Source organism: Ambystoma mexicanum, chromosome 2q, assembly GCF_040938575.1.
Source record: "Ambystoma mexicanum isolate Mex_15411 chromosome 2q, UKY_AmexF1_1, whole genome shotgun sequence".
In the NCBI taxonomy this organism is placed as follows: domain Eukaryota; kingdom Metazoa; phylum Chordata; class Amphibia; order Caudata; family Ambystomatidae; genus Ambystoma; species Ambystoma mexicanum.
This window is the reverse complement of record NC_090924.1, coordinates 674,577,849-674,594,904: the sequence shown is the minus strand read 5'-3', so window position 1 is coordinate 674,594,904 and position 17,056 is coordinate 674,577,849. Positions and strand designations below refer to the sequence as shown.

Below are 17,056 nucleotides of genomic sequence, written 5' to 3'. Positions count from 1 at the left end.
GATCCAAGACTTTTTCGATTTGGGAAGTTCTGGAATTAAAAAGAACATACTAGACCCTAGTAGATCTGGGTCTGAGACAAGTTGGCCATGCTCAACTATGAAGATCACACCCGGGAAACAAAAGTACTTGACCCTTTTACCAAGAGTATGCTTGCATTATAGTATAAAGGTCAACAAAGGACTAGACCTTTAGTCGAATCCAGCTGAAGTAGGCATCTGGTGCAAGCGATGTCCATTACGAAGATTCAAATCCTGTCCGGGAGCCGATGCAGAACGGAAGATGCAGGCAGAGAGCCGCAAGACTTCCTGGAGGGCTTTGCATAAGCAGAACCGTCTAAACTGTTCACAAAAGGCGAAGCTGAGCAACCCGAGAACAGGAGACAGACCACCACAAACGCAACTGACTAGAGTCAAGTGAAGCGGAGAGGTGCAGTCTAGCCACCCGAAGCCCAGGCAAGGTACTGAGTCTCAAAGCAAGGTAACCGGCTGTATGGGAAAGCCAGAGTGGGCACAGATACAGTCACCAAACAGGCAGAGGAAGCTCCCTCACTCCCAAGTAGCAAAGAGGCTGCTGCGGATTCACCACGGGGACAGAAAGATGCTAAGTTGGTGCGTGAGACATAACAGGGGTAGAGTAACCACAACAGAGGAGGAGGGTCTGGGACCCTAACAGTTAACAAAGGCAAGTCCTCTTCCTCGTGGCAGTACTTTGCAGGAGAGTTAACCAAGTCTGCCAAATTGCGAGGACTGAGAAATACGGGTCTGTGACCGACCGCCAAATAAAGAGAACATCCTCCACGTGGCTGTACTTGGCAATTCTGTTTATGGATCGTACCTGTACATAAACTGTTAAGAAAGAAGGAAAAAGGTGAAACAAGGATCCGGGAAAGGTAGTCATTCCCCAAGTATCGCTGAGGGTAAAGTCACTGTGAAACCAAGATACCAGGAGAAGGGAGTAATTTCCCTGGTAGTGCTGCATCCACAGGGAAAAGCCAAGAAGCCTGGGGAAAGGAGTCATTCCCCCAGGTTGAAAAAAATCCAGGGTCAAGATAAGGGAGTCATTTTCCTGACAATTGAGAACTAAATACGGAACCTTGAGGCAAAGGGAAAGTCATTCCCCCTGGAGTAAAGAAACTGAACTTTTTGATACAGAATCTTGTATAGGATTGGCCTTCCTTTGTTTGTGAAGTATTGGAACCATAAGAAGGGTTATGAGTAAGTGATGGGGTGAGTGGGCACCGCTTGTTGATTTACAATAAGGATTATTTTAAATACATTTCCGATATGTGGTCCTGTATCCAACAGACCTTGCATGCACTATGAAGTATGATGATAATAGGGGGAGAATGGATCCTATGTGCAATAACCTAGGAAGTTGAAAGGACCCCCTGTGTGCAACTTAAAACATAAAGGTGCTTGTAATTACATAAATACAATACATAGGTTCATAGTATTTTTGAACATTTCTTATATACATTTTTCATGACGACAATTGTGAAATTCAAACAAAGTTGTTTATTTCCAGAGAGACATGATTTGTTCAATGCATTTCGCTCTTCAGAACATTTTTAGGGACTAGATTGGAAAAAGGTTAATGAGATTCCCACTAACTAGATACATTATTTCTATATATGCTCCTCAGTAGATAAAGCTTTTAGGCAGAAAATATTTTCATTTTTCAGCCAGAATTTGAATTGCAATACAGCTTTGCAGGTTGTGAAACGGGGATTTTGGCTTCCTTTTAAAAAACAGAATGCTCCAGAAACCCGCCACCCTCCCCCCCTCTGCTGCCCTGCTGTCTCCGGTCATCCTTCAAACCCTCCTGTTTGAGGAAGCTTGTCAGCTTTTTGGGAAGGGCACCATTAAACTTGTGGCCTGCTCCGAACAAGGCCGGTCCTGGTATTTGTATTTTCTAGTACTGAAGTAGTACTGTGGTCTGCGTCCCATTCCACAGCTGAGACTTACTGTGCACGGACAAGTGTAAGATGTCCATTCTGTCCCCAGATCCTTCATGCCCTCGTTATGCATGACTGGCTTTTATCTCCTGGACCTTCAGCACGCCTACTTCATGTGCCCATTCATCACAAGCACAAGGAAGTACTGAGATTTACAATAGGATCTTCCCACTACCAATTTTAGATTATGCCGTGCACCGTTTCTTCGGCACCCAGGGTTTTCACTAAACTGCTTGCAGTTGTTTTGGCTCATTTCCATGTTTTTTTCTAAATGTATCCCGGGAAAGCATCCATGCATTTGTATTTATTAATCTTATGTAGCGCTTTATACCAAAGCACTGTACAGTTTAAACAGGGTACATTTAACAAAACAAAAGTTGTAACAGAAGCAAATTACAAACATGAATCGGTCATCAAAAACAGAATTTAGAGCAATTATTCAGAGGGGGAAGGGGAGAGGAGGGTTAGTGCTAGGAAGAGGGAGGGAGGGAGGGAGGGAAGGTAGGAGGATGGAAGGACGGCGTAGGGACAGTATAAGAGGGAGGAGGGGAAAGGGGTAGGAGAGTGGAGTGAGAGGAGGGGGGTGTCATGGTGGGGAATGGAGAAGGAGAGATTTGAGGGAGGTGCGGAAAGAGGAACGAGCAGAGGGAGGCAGGGAGTTCCAGTGGAGGGGGCCAGGAGTTGGAAGGAGCGAAAACCGGAGGAGGCACAGGGTGAGGGAGGAACAGTGAGGAGGGAAGTGGTCAGCGGAACGAAGGAGACGAGAGGGCGTGTAGAATGGGAGAAGGGAATAGAGATGAGGGGGGAGCAAGATCGTGGAGAGATTTGAACACCAGACAGGAAGTGAAATTTAAGTTCAGAATGAAATGGGAGCCAGCCAATGGAGGAAAGGGAAGCAAAGATGGAGTCGCCTCTTTCCTTACCTGGACGATTGGTTTGTTTGAGCTCCCGTCCCTGATTAGTCATCCGCCCACCTGCATCGCACGTGCAGCCTGTTGCAAAGTTTGGGTTTTTCCCTGAACTTTAAAAAGTCTCAGGTTTAGCCATTTATTTCAGTCCCTCTAATTCATTGGTGCTCTCCTGGAGACTGACCTAGCCAGGGCTTTCTAGATGGGCCGATCAGCGAGCAAAAATCAAATGGCTCACGTAGTCCAAAGCCAAGAACCAGCTCTGACCGCTCCCTTCCTGTGTTTCAGCTGCTAGGTTACGCATTGGGCTTGCTTCAGTATCTTTGTCAGCGGTCTTAATTTCAGGGAAACATGGCAGACCTTTTGTCAGTCTCAAGCAATATATTTTGCAACATATGTGGGTTCTTGTGAGAGGGCCTATAGAAGGGACCTTTGATCAGACAACTCTGCCCCAAAGCCTACTCACCGCCAGATCTTGCAGGTGAGTGCACCGTGGCAACTGACAGTTGTCATGGATTCATTCTTGAAAGGCTTGGGCGCTCACCTAGAAATGGGACCGAGCAGTCTGGGGTCCCCCTCAGTCTCTTGCTTACACATTAGCTTGCTGCAATTGAGGGTGAATAGGCTGGCCCTCAGAGCCTTCCTCCCCTCTATACAAGACAAATGTGTACTGGCACTGACTTACAATATGGTGGCTATGCATTACCTCAACCTACAAGCTGAGTGTGGGTCCTTGCCTTGGTTCACAGAAAAAAGGCAACTGGTTTTCTGGACTCTAAAGAAAAATTTTCTGACATCGCCCCATGTGGCGGGGTCCGAGAACATCAGTTGTTGCCTTGAGCAAACAAACGCCGGCCTCGCTTGAATGGGAACTATTTAAGGACATTTTGGTGGCGATCTTCCCATTCTGGTGAACTCAAGTTGACCAATTTGACAGCAGTGTGAACAAGAAGTTTGAGTTCTTCAGGGAATTTACTTGTCTTGGATCTCTGGGGGACACACTGGTCATGGTGGGATCTGCTCTATGCTTTTCTGCTGTTGCTTGTTGTACCACTTGTTCTTAGGACACCATGCTTTTTCAGATCCATGTAGATTCTGCTCATTCTGTACTGGGCCAGGAGGATATGGTGGCTGGAACCTTTCGACATTTACGTTTGCCCTCCCTAGTGCCTCCTGTCAAGGGTGGGCCTTTTCTCACAGTCAGACTGACACCCCATTTTAATCTCGATAGTTTGAATTTTGAAGCTTGGCTGCAGTATCTGAAATTCGAGGAGTTGAATTTGTTGAACGATGTCCTGGATGTACTCTTTCCAGTTAGTAGGCTAGCCACAAAGTCGATGTATGCTTGCATTTGGGCTTAAATTGTCAGCTCCATGCTGGGTGAAGTATCTGGGCCCTTTTACCTGTCCTACCTCTGTTTTGGATTATCTGAATGTTCTGGCCTGATCGGCCTGCAGATGGGCAGTGTAAAGGGGTACTTGGTTGCTATTTCAGTATTTGAGGGAACCTTGGAACAGTGCTGTTTCTTTGCAGTCCTTTCTATTATGCAGTTTTTGCAACCAGTTTTCCCCAAACCAGTTTCTTCTGGCATATGATTTTAAATCTATTGTTAGCTTTCTTGATGGATGTTTTGTGTCCCTGCATTAACGGTTATTAAGACCTCTGACCCTTAAGGTGACCTTCCTGGTAGCCTTAACTCTCATGAACCTTGAACGTGCACAGGCGTAGTCTGTCAAGCCCTCCCTCTTGTTTTTTCTTTCCAAAGAGCAGTTTAGCTTGATAAAGGCCTTCCTAACGTACACTCGGATTTCCATTTGTTAAAGATCCTTCTTAAATTGTTTTTTCCTCTGGCCCATCCTTACGCGACATGAGCTGGACTCCGTTCAGGGGTTCAGCTACAGTGCTTTCAGTAAAGATGGCCAGCATGTTGTGGGTTACGCCATTGTCTGTGACTAACACTTTCAAGGGGGGTGTGGGTGATCATTCCCTGTATTTTGCAATGTTACAATCTAGCTTGACTGAAGGACCCTCAACTCCTTCAACTGGAGTAGTCTGCTACCTCTGTCCTACAATTTAAGAGGGAATCCCTTTCTTGGACATATATCAAGTGACGTGGGCTTTGTTGCATTTGTTTGCTAAGCATTACAGCTTAGATTCACTTTCTGGGCAAGCTTGCTTCAGCAGAGCTGTCCTCCAGAGTTTTATAGTATAGGAGCATTCCCCCCCTCACGCCTCCAGATTAAAGTACTGTTATGGGAGCCTGTCCTAGATGAGACATTTGTGAGCGGAACATTTATCAGAAAGTATGTTAGAGAGCCAAGTCATTTCTTCTTCCCAGCTACTTTTGCACTTCATAGATCCCATACTTCCTGGATTTGAGAGATTTTTAGTTTCTTGAAATCTTTGTTCATCATAGTGGACATAACTTTAATAAAGAATGCTCTGACCCACCTATTTCCAAGGGTATTTAAGGGGGTTCGTCTGCATGCCTCTTGTTTATTCTTTTGCATTTTTTTCAACTTTTACTTTGCGCCCCTGTTGGTTTCCTTAATTTGTATTTCTTTATTACGTCAAAGCGTGAAATGTATGTAAAATAACACTCAAATGCTTCTTGATGTCAATGCATCTTCAAAACAAATGAAGATCAATGTGGAATGCCAAATCAATTATCCATTATGAAAGGTTTTTCCTCTGTTAACACATCTTTTACTATCTCAGACACAGCCAATATATTTAGTTGTTATGAATGCAACAAATACAACATTGGTGACCTAAAAGTACAGCACAGTCATTTCTTTTTGTAATGGATTGTCCTTCCACTGATTCCTTGTCTTAGATTTGTATTCACAATTTTGGGAATGTTTCTACCCAGGAGTCTCTTTACAGCTCTGAAGTTCAGTGCCTAGACACTCAGCGCCCTCGGTTCCAGACATGACATTGATTAAAAATAGCTGGCACCTCGCAGCTTGACCTCAGTTCCTTCTTTATTTTTCCCTGCATGCTCATCACACAACGATTGGAACTTTACACTACGTATTTTCTAAAGTACTCCTTTTTGATGAATTCCGATGCCGAAACCCTTAGTATAATAATGCTAAAATGTTAATTACCGATCGTCACAGAATATGCCTGTGGCGTTTCAGTGCCGACCATGAAAGGGGCGAATGTGGGTCATGCCAAAAAAGGACGCCGTAAAACTTGGAGGAGAGGTGCTCAAAAGTAACGCTCGGGAGTAAAATCCCAGAGTACTACACCATCGAAGGTGTGCCCCTCCAAAGAGAGAAAGCTGGATAGACTGATGGTACTTTGGAGATATCCAAGTGAAAGTCGAGGAAACATAAGAGGTCACACTTCTGAAGTGACTCCCATCATTCATTTTCCATTTAGAAGAAAAAGGAAAATAAGCCCCTTTTCCTCCGACTCCTCACAAGAATGGCAGGTAATGTTTCCATCCAAATCTGCTTCGGCAGAGACATTGGAACAATTCAGGCAGAAGATGCTTGAAATGTTGAAGTGTTTGAAAAATCTGCCCCATTAACCCCCTCTTCATAGTTAAAGGGAAAGAGAGTCGGAGTCCATTGTGCAAATTAAAGCCAGCAGGGACTTTGGAAACGGCTCGTCTAGTGCGCTGAAAGGCCAGAGCATGAAGTCTCTGAAGCCTCAAATGCCTCTCTTAATCCAGGCTTAGTCGTCAGCCGTTTCAGTTTTCACGCTTTTTGGTGCCGACCCAGCGCCTTAAGGCCCATCAACATAGTCTAGAAGACTTCTTGGTGCCGTGATATATGTCGGAATTCGAGAAAAGACTCTTTTGAGGAGATTCTCAATGAGGACAGAGGAAACCCCTTTTGGCCTACATCCCATGCAGCTCATCAATCCTGATAAGTATTTCTAAGAAGCTATAATGGAGAATTAAGCTGCAGATTTCCAGGAGGTAAGTGGCTTGAACACTTCTCCCGAAGTTGATCTATACCAGCAGGAGCCCATGCACATCTGAATGCTGCTGCATATCATTGACAGGAAAAGCATTGTAAGCCCTGGGTAGGGGGTCCTCCAACCAAACAAATGAATAGGATCGCTCAAATATTCTGGACAGAGGCTCAATAAGGAAACAGTTTTGCCCTTCCACGCAAACCTAAAGGACTCTCTTATAGAGCTATTGCAAAAACCCTGTTGAGCGGCATCAGTAGAAGGGGGGACCTTACAAGAAATACAGGTAGTCATCCTGTAACCCTTACTTTCTCACACAACACCCTAATCCAGAGAGCCTAGTGGTAAAGGCTGGGACATCGGAGGCCAAATCTTCAGCATGTCCCTCTTTGACCTCAGGTAGGGATGATTAAAAAAGTGAATGCATGGGCAAGACAGTGGTTTATTGCTTTGAGAACTCTGCTCACTGAAGCAAACTACTCTTCTTGTTCGTTGGCAAAATACACTCAGACCTTTTAATCTGTCATTGAACAGTCTGCAGAGGAGATGACTAGTTACTAGATAAGCCCTTTGATGGACATAATGGCTACCAGTCATTTGGTCGAAAACCAAATGGTCGAAATAATTATTAAAATAAAATTTATTTTATGGGGGGGTTGCCCCCCAACACCCCTTTTTCTTTATTAAAAAATATTTTTTAAGCAGCCAAACTAAAAAAATGTATAAATAAATAAATTCGACCTTTTTTTTTTTTTCAACCATTTTGATTCGATCAAATGGTCATTCAACCATTTATTTTCGACCAAATGACCAGACACCGGACATAATATCTTTGGCTGAATAGCTGACAACAGTCTGGAAAAGTTAGAACTTGCCACATCACGGAAATCATAGCTGTTCTGTTATTGCATTTCATTTGATTAATAAGGAGTGATGGCAATCTGCCAAAAGGCACAGGAAAGTCCAGAGACTTGACTTAAGAGATGGGGTGGAAAAATCGAACCAAACCTTTGCTACTGTCCCTTCAGGCTCTGCAGTGGCACCTAAACCTTCATAATCACACCCTACACACTTCGCCAGTTGACAAGTGTCTCACCCGCAATTATGGAGAATTGCAAAGCACTTCTTCGGACGCATGCATCAGACAATGGTACTGCCTTCCATTCAACAGACTCCCCACCTACATGCCCCCCTCCTGTCCAGAGACCAAAATCTCCAGACCAGCTACTCCAGTAGGAGATTACTTCCCTGATATAGAAAGGTGCAATGGAAACTATCTTTTATTGGGAAGGAATATAGGGTATTACTCCCACTATTCCCTGATAGCAAAAATGAACTTAACTCCTTCCCATCCTGGATCTGAGGCACTTGAAAAAGTTCCTCAGGAAAGAGGAATTCAAGATAAATCATTTTGCTGATCCTCCAGGCTCTAGGGTTCAGGATTGGCTGGTTTCATTGCATTTTAAGGATTCTCGCTTCCATGTGGTGATAAATTCCAAACACAGGAAGTACCACAGATTTGTGATCAGCAGTTCACACTACCAGTTCAAGGTACTGGCATTTGTACTACCCTGTGCCCAAGACTTCACCAAGTTGTCTTGGATAGTGGCAGCCACTCTGATAATTGAAGGGATGTATGTCTTCCCATACTTAAACTGGTTTATCCAGGCCCGACCGCAACACCACAGTCATGCATGCCACTTCCTGTACAAATTTGGCTCCTCCCGCAACGTCAAGTAGTCCCAGATGACCGATTCCCAAAAGCTTTCGGTCATCGGAGTGGTCCTGAACTTCTTCCACGGTGCAGGCTTCTGAACCACGTTGATCAGCAAAGAAAACTGTTTCCCTCATCCATGTATACCCTCCCCAGGTGCATGTCCCCACTGCTGTACTCCTTGTGGACAAATGGATGTTGGCATACATACATGTGCAACACATAATCCCAGTGATTCCAGCTTCCAGCATATGGTCTTAAAATCCCAAAGCGTTCCAGAGGCCAGGCTGTTAATGACATCTCTTCAATGGGCCCACTGATCGCTGTGCTCACAATTCACAACATGACTGATCTGTTGCAGGTCCCGACCAGGGTCTTTCAGGACCTCTTGTGGTGATACAGCAAGGAGAACTTGATGGCAGGAGAAACATTTTGGCAACCTTGGCAGGAAGTGACAGTAGTGATGGATGCCTTTCTGAAGGACTGTGGTCCACACTTTAAACAGAAAGGTGAGCGGACTATGGTCGCTGGCATTGGCGAACTCAACAAGAACCTTTTTACAGTTGAGGGTGATCAGACTAGCGCTGGTAGCCCATTTTCCCTTGATGCAGGGGAAATGAGCCTGATCTTGATCGATACCATGGTGGCCTTGCATTAACTCAGCAGGTGGTGTGGAGTAGGGTCACTACCACTGTGCAGAGGGGCAATTGAAAAGACAAATCTCCTAGTCTGCAATTCATCTGACCAGGAAAGATCACAATGGTGGATACCCCGAGCAGGCAGGGTTCAGTCTCCCATGATTGGGAGATATGCTAGGAAGTCCTTACAGAGATCTTCACACTCTGGGGAAAACCCTCATGTAGAACTGTGTGCATCAGGCTGCAACAAAAGTACAAGCTGTTATGCTATAGGTAATTTCCCCAGAGAGCAGCAGTGGGTTACACATTTAGGTAGATTGGAATTACCCACGGCTATATGCATTCCCATCATTCCGCACGTCGTCTGGATGTTGAGGAAGTTTGGCGCAACCATGATCCTGATCGCTCGGATTGAACCAGGAGAGAAAATGACCTTCTGGACTTGGCCATCTACCCTGCATGGCCTCTCCCAACGAGAGCAGGACTGTTCTTGTAACAAGGTCTGATCCTTCACTCCAGCACTGGACACTGATGATATGAGGTACAGAGATTGGGATCTTCTGAAAGACGTCCTGGGGGGAATTGCGAAGCCCAGCAGCAAACTTTTTCTACCACGTGTTATGGAAGAAAGTTTGCAGCTGGTGTATAGCCAAGGAATTGGATCCTATATCATGTGACATTGCTGCATGCTCTTTTCTGTTACTTTGTGAGACCAGTACTCTAGCTAGCTACAGCCAAAGGGTACTTGGTAGCAATTTCTATTTTTAGCAGAGCACCAAAAGCCCCTGTTTTACTGTGCCACTGGTCATGCAATTACTCATGGGTCTGAAACACTTTTCCACTAACCCCCTTTGTGGTGCCAGCATCTGACTTAAAACTGGAGTTAACTTTCTTAATGGCACACCAATTGAAAAAATACACATTTGCCGACTGAGGCTTCTGACCTGGGAGATAGCCTGTTTGGTTGCCATCACATCAGTTTGCAGAGTGAGCAAGCTCCAAGCCCTGTTTTACAACCTTTCACCCTATTTAATAAGGACAAGCTGACCCTTCGGATGTGTCCTTCCTTCGGTAGTGTCTGAAATCCACATTAGACAAAGATCAATTTACCAGCTTTTTACCCTCCTGTCAGCCTTCTAAAAAGTGGGGGCGCTACACAGATAGGACCCTAAAAAAGCTCTCTGTTTTAGTATAGCTTTGTTTAAGAGCTTCAGAGTGGAGGACCAGCTTTAGTAGGGAACGCTGAACCTCAGATGGGAAAGGCTATTACTAAACAAACCATTTCCAGATGATTTGTACGGTCAATCTGAGTGCTGCCATTGTTCTGGCAAATCTGTCCCACGTGGACTTGCGGCTCACTCCACTAGAGGAGTGCTAACTACCTCAGCTAGAAAGAGGGGAGCCCCAACTGAGGACTTTTGCCAAGAAGCAACATGGGAATCCCTTCACAAGTTTGCTAAGCATTATTGCCTGGCTGTCTGATACAATTGGGATGCCTGATTCAGAAGAGCGTTCTTGCAAAATGCATTTCAATGGAAGTCACTTCCCCCCGCCCTCCCCCCTCCAAAAGGGGCAGGTACTGCTATGGGAGTCTATCTGAGATGAGGACTCTGTGAGAGGACACCATCCATTAGTAGAACAAATGCTAACCCTGGTAATGTTCTTTCTCATGAATGTTCCTCCCACAGATTCCTCTTCGCCCTCCCAGCCTTCCCCTCAATTCAAGAGCTTACTTGCTTGTAATCAATCTCTCCTTCTCTGCCTTAAGGTTCATGTCCAGCAACGGCTTCGTTTTTTAGGTGTACTAAAACCCAATAACCCATCGTGGCTGAGCAAGTGGGAAAAATGTGTGTGCATATATATATTCTCAACATCATGTCTGGACCCGAGGCTGATGAGTGTCAATAGACACTTGATGCTGCATGGTGCCCTGTGGCTGCAGAATTATATTTCAAAGATGCGTAATGCCTGGGAGGAACATCCATCAGAAAGAATTACCAGCGTTAAGTCATTTGTTCTTTTCTCTAAAACTTGTATTGTGCCTTTTTTTAGTGGTGTAAATTTGACGATGATGTAGTTTCAAGATGCACAAAGGAAGAAGCAATTGAGCATAACTATGGAGGCCATGATGATGATTTGACGGTACGACACTGCACTAATGCATACATGTTGGTTTACATCAGGGAATCTAAACTTAGTAAGTATATTTTGTGTTTGTGCAATCTTTGGAAGACCAACTGTTCTGTTGTATTTTATTTGCAGGCTACCCTTAGTTTGCATGTATTTTTGTCACAATTTCAACACATTTGTAATACCCAGGTGCCAGCAACAGATGCCAGCTTAGTCTCCAGAGATTTCATCAGCACACGTTCCTTAACATAACTTTTCTTTATTTGTTTTTTAAATTTGGTTAACTAGTACCCTTTTAATAAAAACATCAAAATGTCATCTTTCCAATGTACAATTAATTTTTCACAATTCATATTGCAGTAAAAAGATAAACGGGCAATACAATAAGTGAAATTGTAACATAAACGAAAGAGAAAAGATAAACATTTATAAGGACCACACATTTCATTAAAGTGCTGTAGTGCTGAACATGTAAAAACATCACACTGTCAATGCACCAGTAAATGTTAATTGAGAACTTTTTGGTAATACTACTTTCAATGTGTGCAATGCGATCAGGCTCCATGCATTGGGGCTGTTAGAATTAACAATGTATTGCCAAAAGATTCCGCTTGATGGGGACCCATCAATTTCAAATATTTCTTTGATATAATAGGATTGCTGATCATTTATGGCCTGACAGTCCAATATTATGACTCACGTTTCAATTTGCCCCTGGATGTTACAAAAGTAAGCGCTTGGAAATGTAATCATGTAGGCTGGTACTAATCCTACATATTTTGCGTCAAGGACTCCCACATTCATACAATGTTTCCTAACTTTCTCAATGCTGTGAATCCTGTCTGTTTTCCAAAGTTTCCTTTTGGATTTGATTTGGAATAGACCAATCGACTCGATGGTTGCATTGTATGTTGGCATAATGTCAGTACAATCCGCCACCCACTGGTTGATCTGTGGGCAGTTTCTCATCACAATTAACCACTTTAGTTTCTACCAGATTGTGTATTTTCCACTGCAAGCGTTATTTTAGAAAGCATAGTCTGATTTTTCCAAAATAAAAGTTTTTTAATAGATAGGTGGCCCAACCCATACCTGAGGACTGCTGCTGGAAACCCGTTTTGGAGTTTAAAAACTTTACGCCAGAAGCAGCCCTGTAGGCAGGACCAGTCAGTGCAAATGGTAGCAACTTTTCAGCACCATAGGTCATTGCGGGTATGACCTTTTTGTTGTAAAACTCAATTACCGGTATTAGTCAAAAGTGACCATGTTGCTTATTTAACTGTGCAGTTTGAGCGGCCAGTGCTGTCATTTTTTGGCATATAGTGGAGTAAAATTTGTATAGAATTCAAAGAAAAACCCCTGAAATATAAAATTCGAGACATGCTCAAGTTCCACGTTACACATAGTCCGCTTAAAGTTGTTATATCGCGCCCTCATGCTAGGTCTAAATTGAAAGACCTTTGTCTTACCTACATTGACGATAAGCTTATTTTCCTTGGTGTAGAGTTCCAAAGCATCCAGTTGATGATGCAACCCAATGGGTATGTATTCTAGTAGGATCATATCAGTGTATAAAAGGTAATTCAGTAGTCATTCTACGAGCCCTGGAAGGAAGCATCGAACTCCATCAAACACACAGCCAATATTCGAAATTAATTGTCATGATCTCTGCTTCAAAAAGGTCAGGGTTTTCCCAACTCCCTTGGAAGCAGATCCATAACCCAGGTTCCGAGTGCCAACCAGTCCCAATTGGGACCTTTTGGACCCAGTCCTGGCGCCAGTGGCACCAGGCTCATAAATATGCCCAGTCCCAGCGCTGGAAGCGCCGGGCTCATAATGCTTGGGTGGACTTACCTTCAGCAGACCATGCTGCTTACTTGCCTGCCAGTTGAGCCTCTGATCCTCTTCTGTTTGGAACTACTTTTCCTGTTGGGTGGGGCTGGAGCCACTCCCTAGATTCAGAACACTGGAACTCTTCTGGAAGGCAGGAACTCTTTTCTTACCAGGAACTCTTTTCTTACTTAGGCGTAGCTGTGGAAGGAGACACCTAAGCACTACAGGAGGCTATTTAAACCACACCCGGTGGATGAATCTTGCTTTGCGTTATTCTGCAACCTCTGCAGCAGAACGCTCATCGTGTCTTCTGCATCCGGTCCTGGGCCTAAGGAAAAAGGCTTACCATCCTGAATCCAGTCTTCAGCAACACCTATAAAGACAAGAAAGAACAGGTTAGCATTCCGGCATCTGAAAGGCAAAGGCTTACCTACTCTTCGGCGCTGCATCCCGCATCTGAAAGACAAAACAAGGTGTGTTTAAAGACATTGGGGAACTTTAATACTCACGTGCCATGACTCCTTTCCACATCTAATCCAGTGGGTATTCCGGCACCCTGCAGCCGCTCCGAACTCGTACCTGCAAAATAAAAAGACAGTTAGAGCGCATAGTGAAGCAGGCAACACGCGCTTACTTACGTGCTTCCAGGCGCTTCTATTCATCACACGGGCTCCATCTTCAACTCACTTCAGCCCGTCATCCGCCATCGCCGGAACCCTGCAAAACAAGAGACATCATTACTAAAGACTTTAAAGACATTTGAATGACTCGAAACTTACCGTTCGTGCAGTAAACGACGGACAGCAGTCCTCTGAAGTCAAGAGGCCTGCGCTACCTATCCAGTGAAGAAACTGGTTACAGCACCCTGCCCCGAGGCAGATGGAGAGCTCGGCATTCACTTACCTAAGGTGAGAGCGTTAACCTTTGGGGGTCTACAGGAGAGGAGAAGAGGAAAGAGATAGGGACACCCCAATAACCCCAGTTCATTAACCCCATATTTTCTATCTGCAGACATCTTACTCTACACGTCAGGCATACAGTGCACAGAGGTCCAGCCCAAAGAGCCAACCGGGTGCTACACATTACCTTTCAAGATACGGTAGTCGCCCAGTCAAGACCGGCGCCTCTGCGAGAATCAGGTGAGCGTTACATTAATAGACTAAAGAGTACTGGAGCCAAGGATCAGCTTTGCTTAAGGCCATACCTTGTCTCAATAGAGGATGCAATCTTACCCTATCTTTTCAATCTTACTCTTGGAGAAGTGCAAGAGTGAAGGCCATTAATCCTAGTTAGCAACCCACCAGAGCACCCCCATGCACAAAGCTTCCTCCAAAGCCTGTTACAGTTGATACTATTGAAAACCACAGAGAAGTCAATAACCATTAGTGTGCGTTCCCGTTCCCTTCAAAAATGCTGTTTGATATAAATTGACTGTTAGTTCCCTTGGCCCAGTTGAGCAGCTCCTGAAACACCAAGGATCAGAAGAATTTTGAAGCGACACCTAAAAGGGCTATGGGCTGAGAGTAGACATGATGGTCCTTGGATCCCTTTTTTATGAATGGGGACAATTGGTGTTATCCCAGTATCTGGTAGTTTCTTAGTTGTAGTAACATTATGAAATATCGGCAATAGTCTGCCAGCCCGAAGGTCTGTTGCCTTTTAGAATCATATTGATGGACCATCTGGGCCAGGGGCTCTCAGGTTTTTACTGCAGGTAATACGTTTGTATGATGTCGTAGTCCAACTCAAAGGACCAAGTTAGCACGATAGGCCCGGACTCCTCTCCGAACTCATCGGCATATACTTTACAAAAGTGCCTGATCCACCTATCCTCAGAAATTGTTTGCTTGTACTAGGTTTTGAGGCTTAACATAGTTAACGAGTCTCCAAAATTCCTTAGTGTCTTTAGATACCAGCAATTGGATTATTTTTTGGGAGTCTCTTCAATTTATTGAATCTATTCAATTGGACCAGTTTTTATAGGTCTTTTGCAGTTCCTTTTGGGACATCCAAGCCAGAAGACTTACACAAGCATTTTTGCAGTTCCCTTTTTTTGTTCCGAACTGCTGGGTCATATGCGTGTTTACAAACTACCACAGATTAAGCCCTAGGGCATGGCATTTGTAAATGCACTTTTTTCAGTAAGACATTTTCTGTTTACCTCCAGGGCTATTCGGTAAGACCGATGTTTAGCCCTGCTGGTTTCCACACTCCAGATTAAATGAAGTGGTAAATGGTCTCTGGCCACTGTCAGCATTACAGTCATACACAATGTAAAGAAAAATCTTAGTAAAATAACACGTAATCGAAAACATTGGTTTGATAACCTCTAAACCAATTATAATGTGGGTAATCGTCACCCTACATGTTGTCATTAACATTGCATAGACCCCATGCGTCCATAAGTGGCAGCCATAAGTTACCACGCCTTACGACTTTTTACTCACACGTGTTCTCCTGTTTTGACTCCAGAGACTTTACACACAAAGCATTGAGATCACCACAAAATATAATAGAATTAGGATTTCTCAGTAGTTGCCAGTTTTATTTAACATTGTCAATTCCGTCAAAAAAATAGTCTGATACTTGCCCGTTTTCCAGTACAGATTTAAAGTCGGTGTAAAATCCAAGCTAGGGTGGGCTGAACCCATGTGATCTCTATTGCCTGTACAAAAGTGTTCGGCTCAGCATACGTTAAAGGTGAGGCAAGCAAGTCATTATGAATATAGAATAGTAAGCCGGGTGCCGAGAGTCCCTTGTCTCCATTGTAAACGGGATTTAGGAGGCATTTGAAGCAATAGACATTTGGAGCTTCTCGCAACCAATACTCCTGAAGTCAAAAACCATCATCGTCTAGCAGGTGAACACTCTTAATCGAAAAGATGTTTAGATCCCCTGCAGTTCTAGGAAATAGATTTGAGGTCTTTCAATACTATGTCATTGGAGGCTCTTGGCGGTTATAAGTTTTGATGGGAATCGAGGGTAGCTGCCAACCGACATCAATTAGTGTTTTCGCCTAGATGATTAGAATCCTCAGAGCAATCAATTATTTGTCTTTTTGTGGCCTTGTCTGTAAACCATCTTATCTGGAGTGGAGGCAATTCAGAACAAGGCCCCTGCTCTTACTGGTAAAGGTTAGTTTACTACTGTCGATTTTGATTTTAACACCATGATATCGAATCCCAAAGCCCTAATATGGTTAGATGCCGCAGGTACCTGCCCCGTTACCATTCTATAGTGGAAGTGAAGAATCACTTTATCCAGGCAATGATCATTCCAGAATTCGACTTGACACATCATTTGAGCTAATATGAGACTGTGAAAGAATCATCTGTAGTAAACTAAGTACACAATGCCTATTTAAAGTTGTGTTCATGATCCAATGGCAGTTTCTCAAGGATTAACAAATTACTGTGGCTAGACATGCACTGCGGCACTAAATTTGTACCGTTTGTCTGTGGGAGGAGGTTGGCACAGAAGCTTGCTTCTCTCCGCCAGTGTCTTAAATGGCAATACTGTAGGGCTAAGCGTTTTTCCCACACTGGAACCTGTTGGTTACTGGTGAAAGCTGCAAGTAGAAGAGACCTTACTGGCCCCGTTATAACTGTTTCTCCCGACTGTTGAATTGGTACTTGACCACGTGCTTCTGCGTGTGAAACCCTGTCTGGGTAGCAACCCACGTGACCTCTCAATGGCTAGCAATAACAAATTGCGGTTTAACACACAGGATCCCTTCAGTATTAGCAGGGCATCAGCCCCTTTCTTGGTTTCACCAGTGTTGACTCCGATCGCCTGCCTTTCAGAGGGCTGGAGCCCTCTCCCACCCGGATACAACAGAGAAGCCACACAGAAGAAACCACCGCTCCTCACTACTCCAAAGAGTGTGGTCAACTATCACCTCAAGAGCACAAGGTAGGCGAGCACGCCACGGCCTTATTTGTAGAGATTAAT

At 44.2% G+C, this 17,056-nt stretch overlaps 1 protein-coding gene across 4 annotated transcripts in view; it reads left to right on the top strand.

The window, feature by feature from the left end:
* USP7 (ubiquitin specific peptidase 7) overlaps positions 1-17,056 on the top strand; it is a 2,259,762-nt gene that overhangs the window by 1,299,846 nt on the left and 942,860 nt on the right. For all 4 annotated transcript variants that reach the window (XM_069647850.1, XM_069647849.1, XM_069647847.1 and 1 more), the window contains exon 14: positions 11,195-11,339. In XM_069647850.1, coding sequence (XP_069503951.1) covers positions 11,195-11,339 — 145 coding nt within the window. The remainder of the gene's footprint in view (positions 1-11,194; positions 11,340-17,056) is intronic.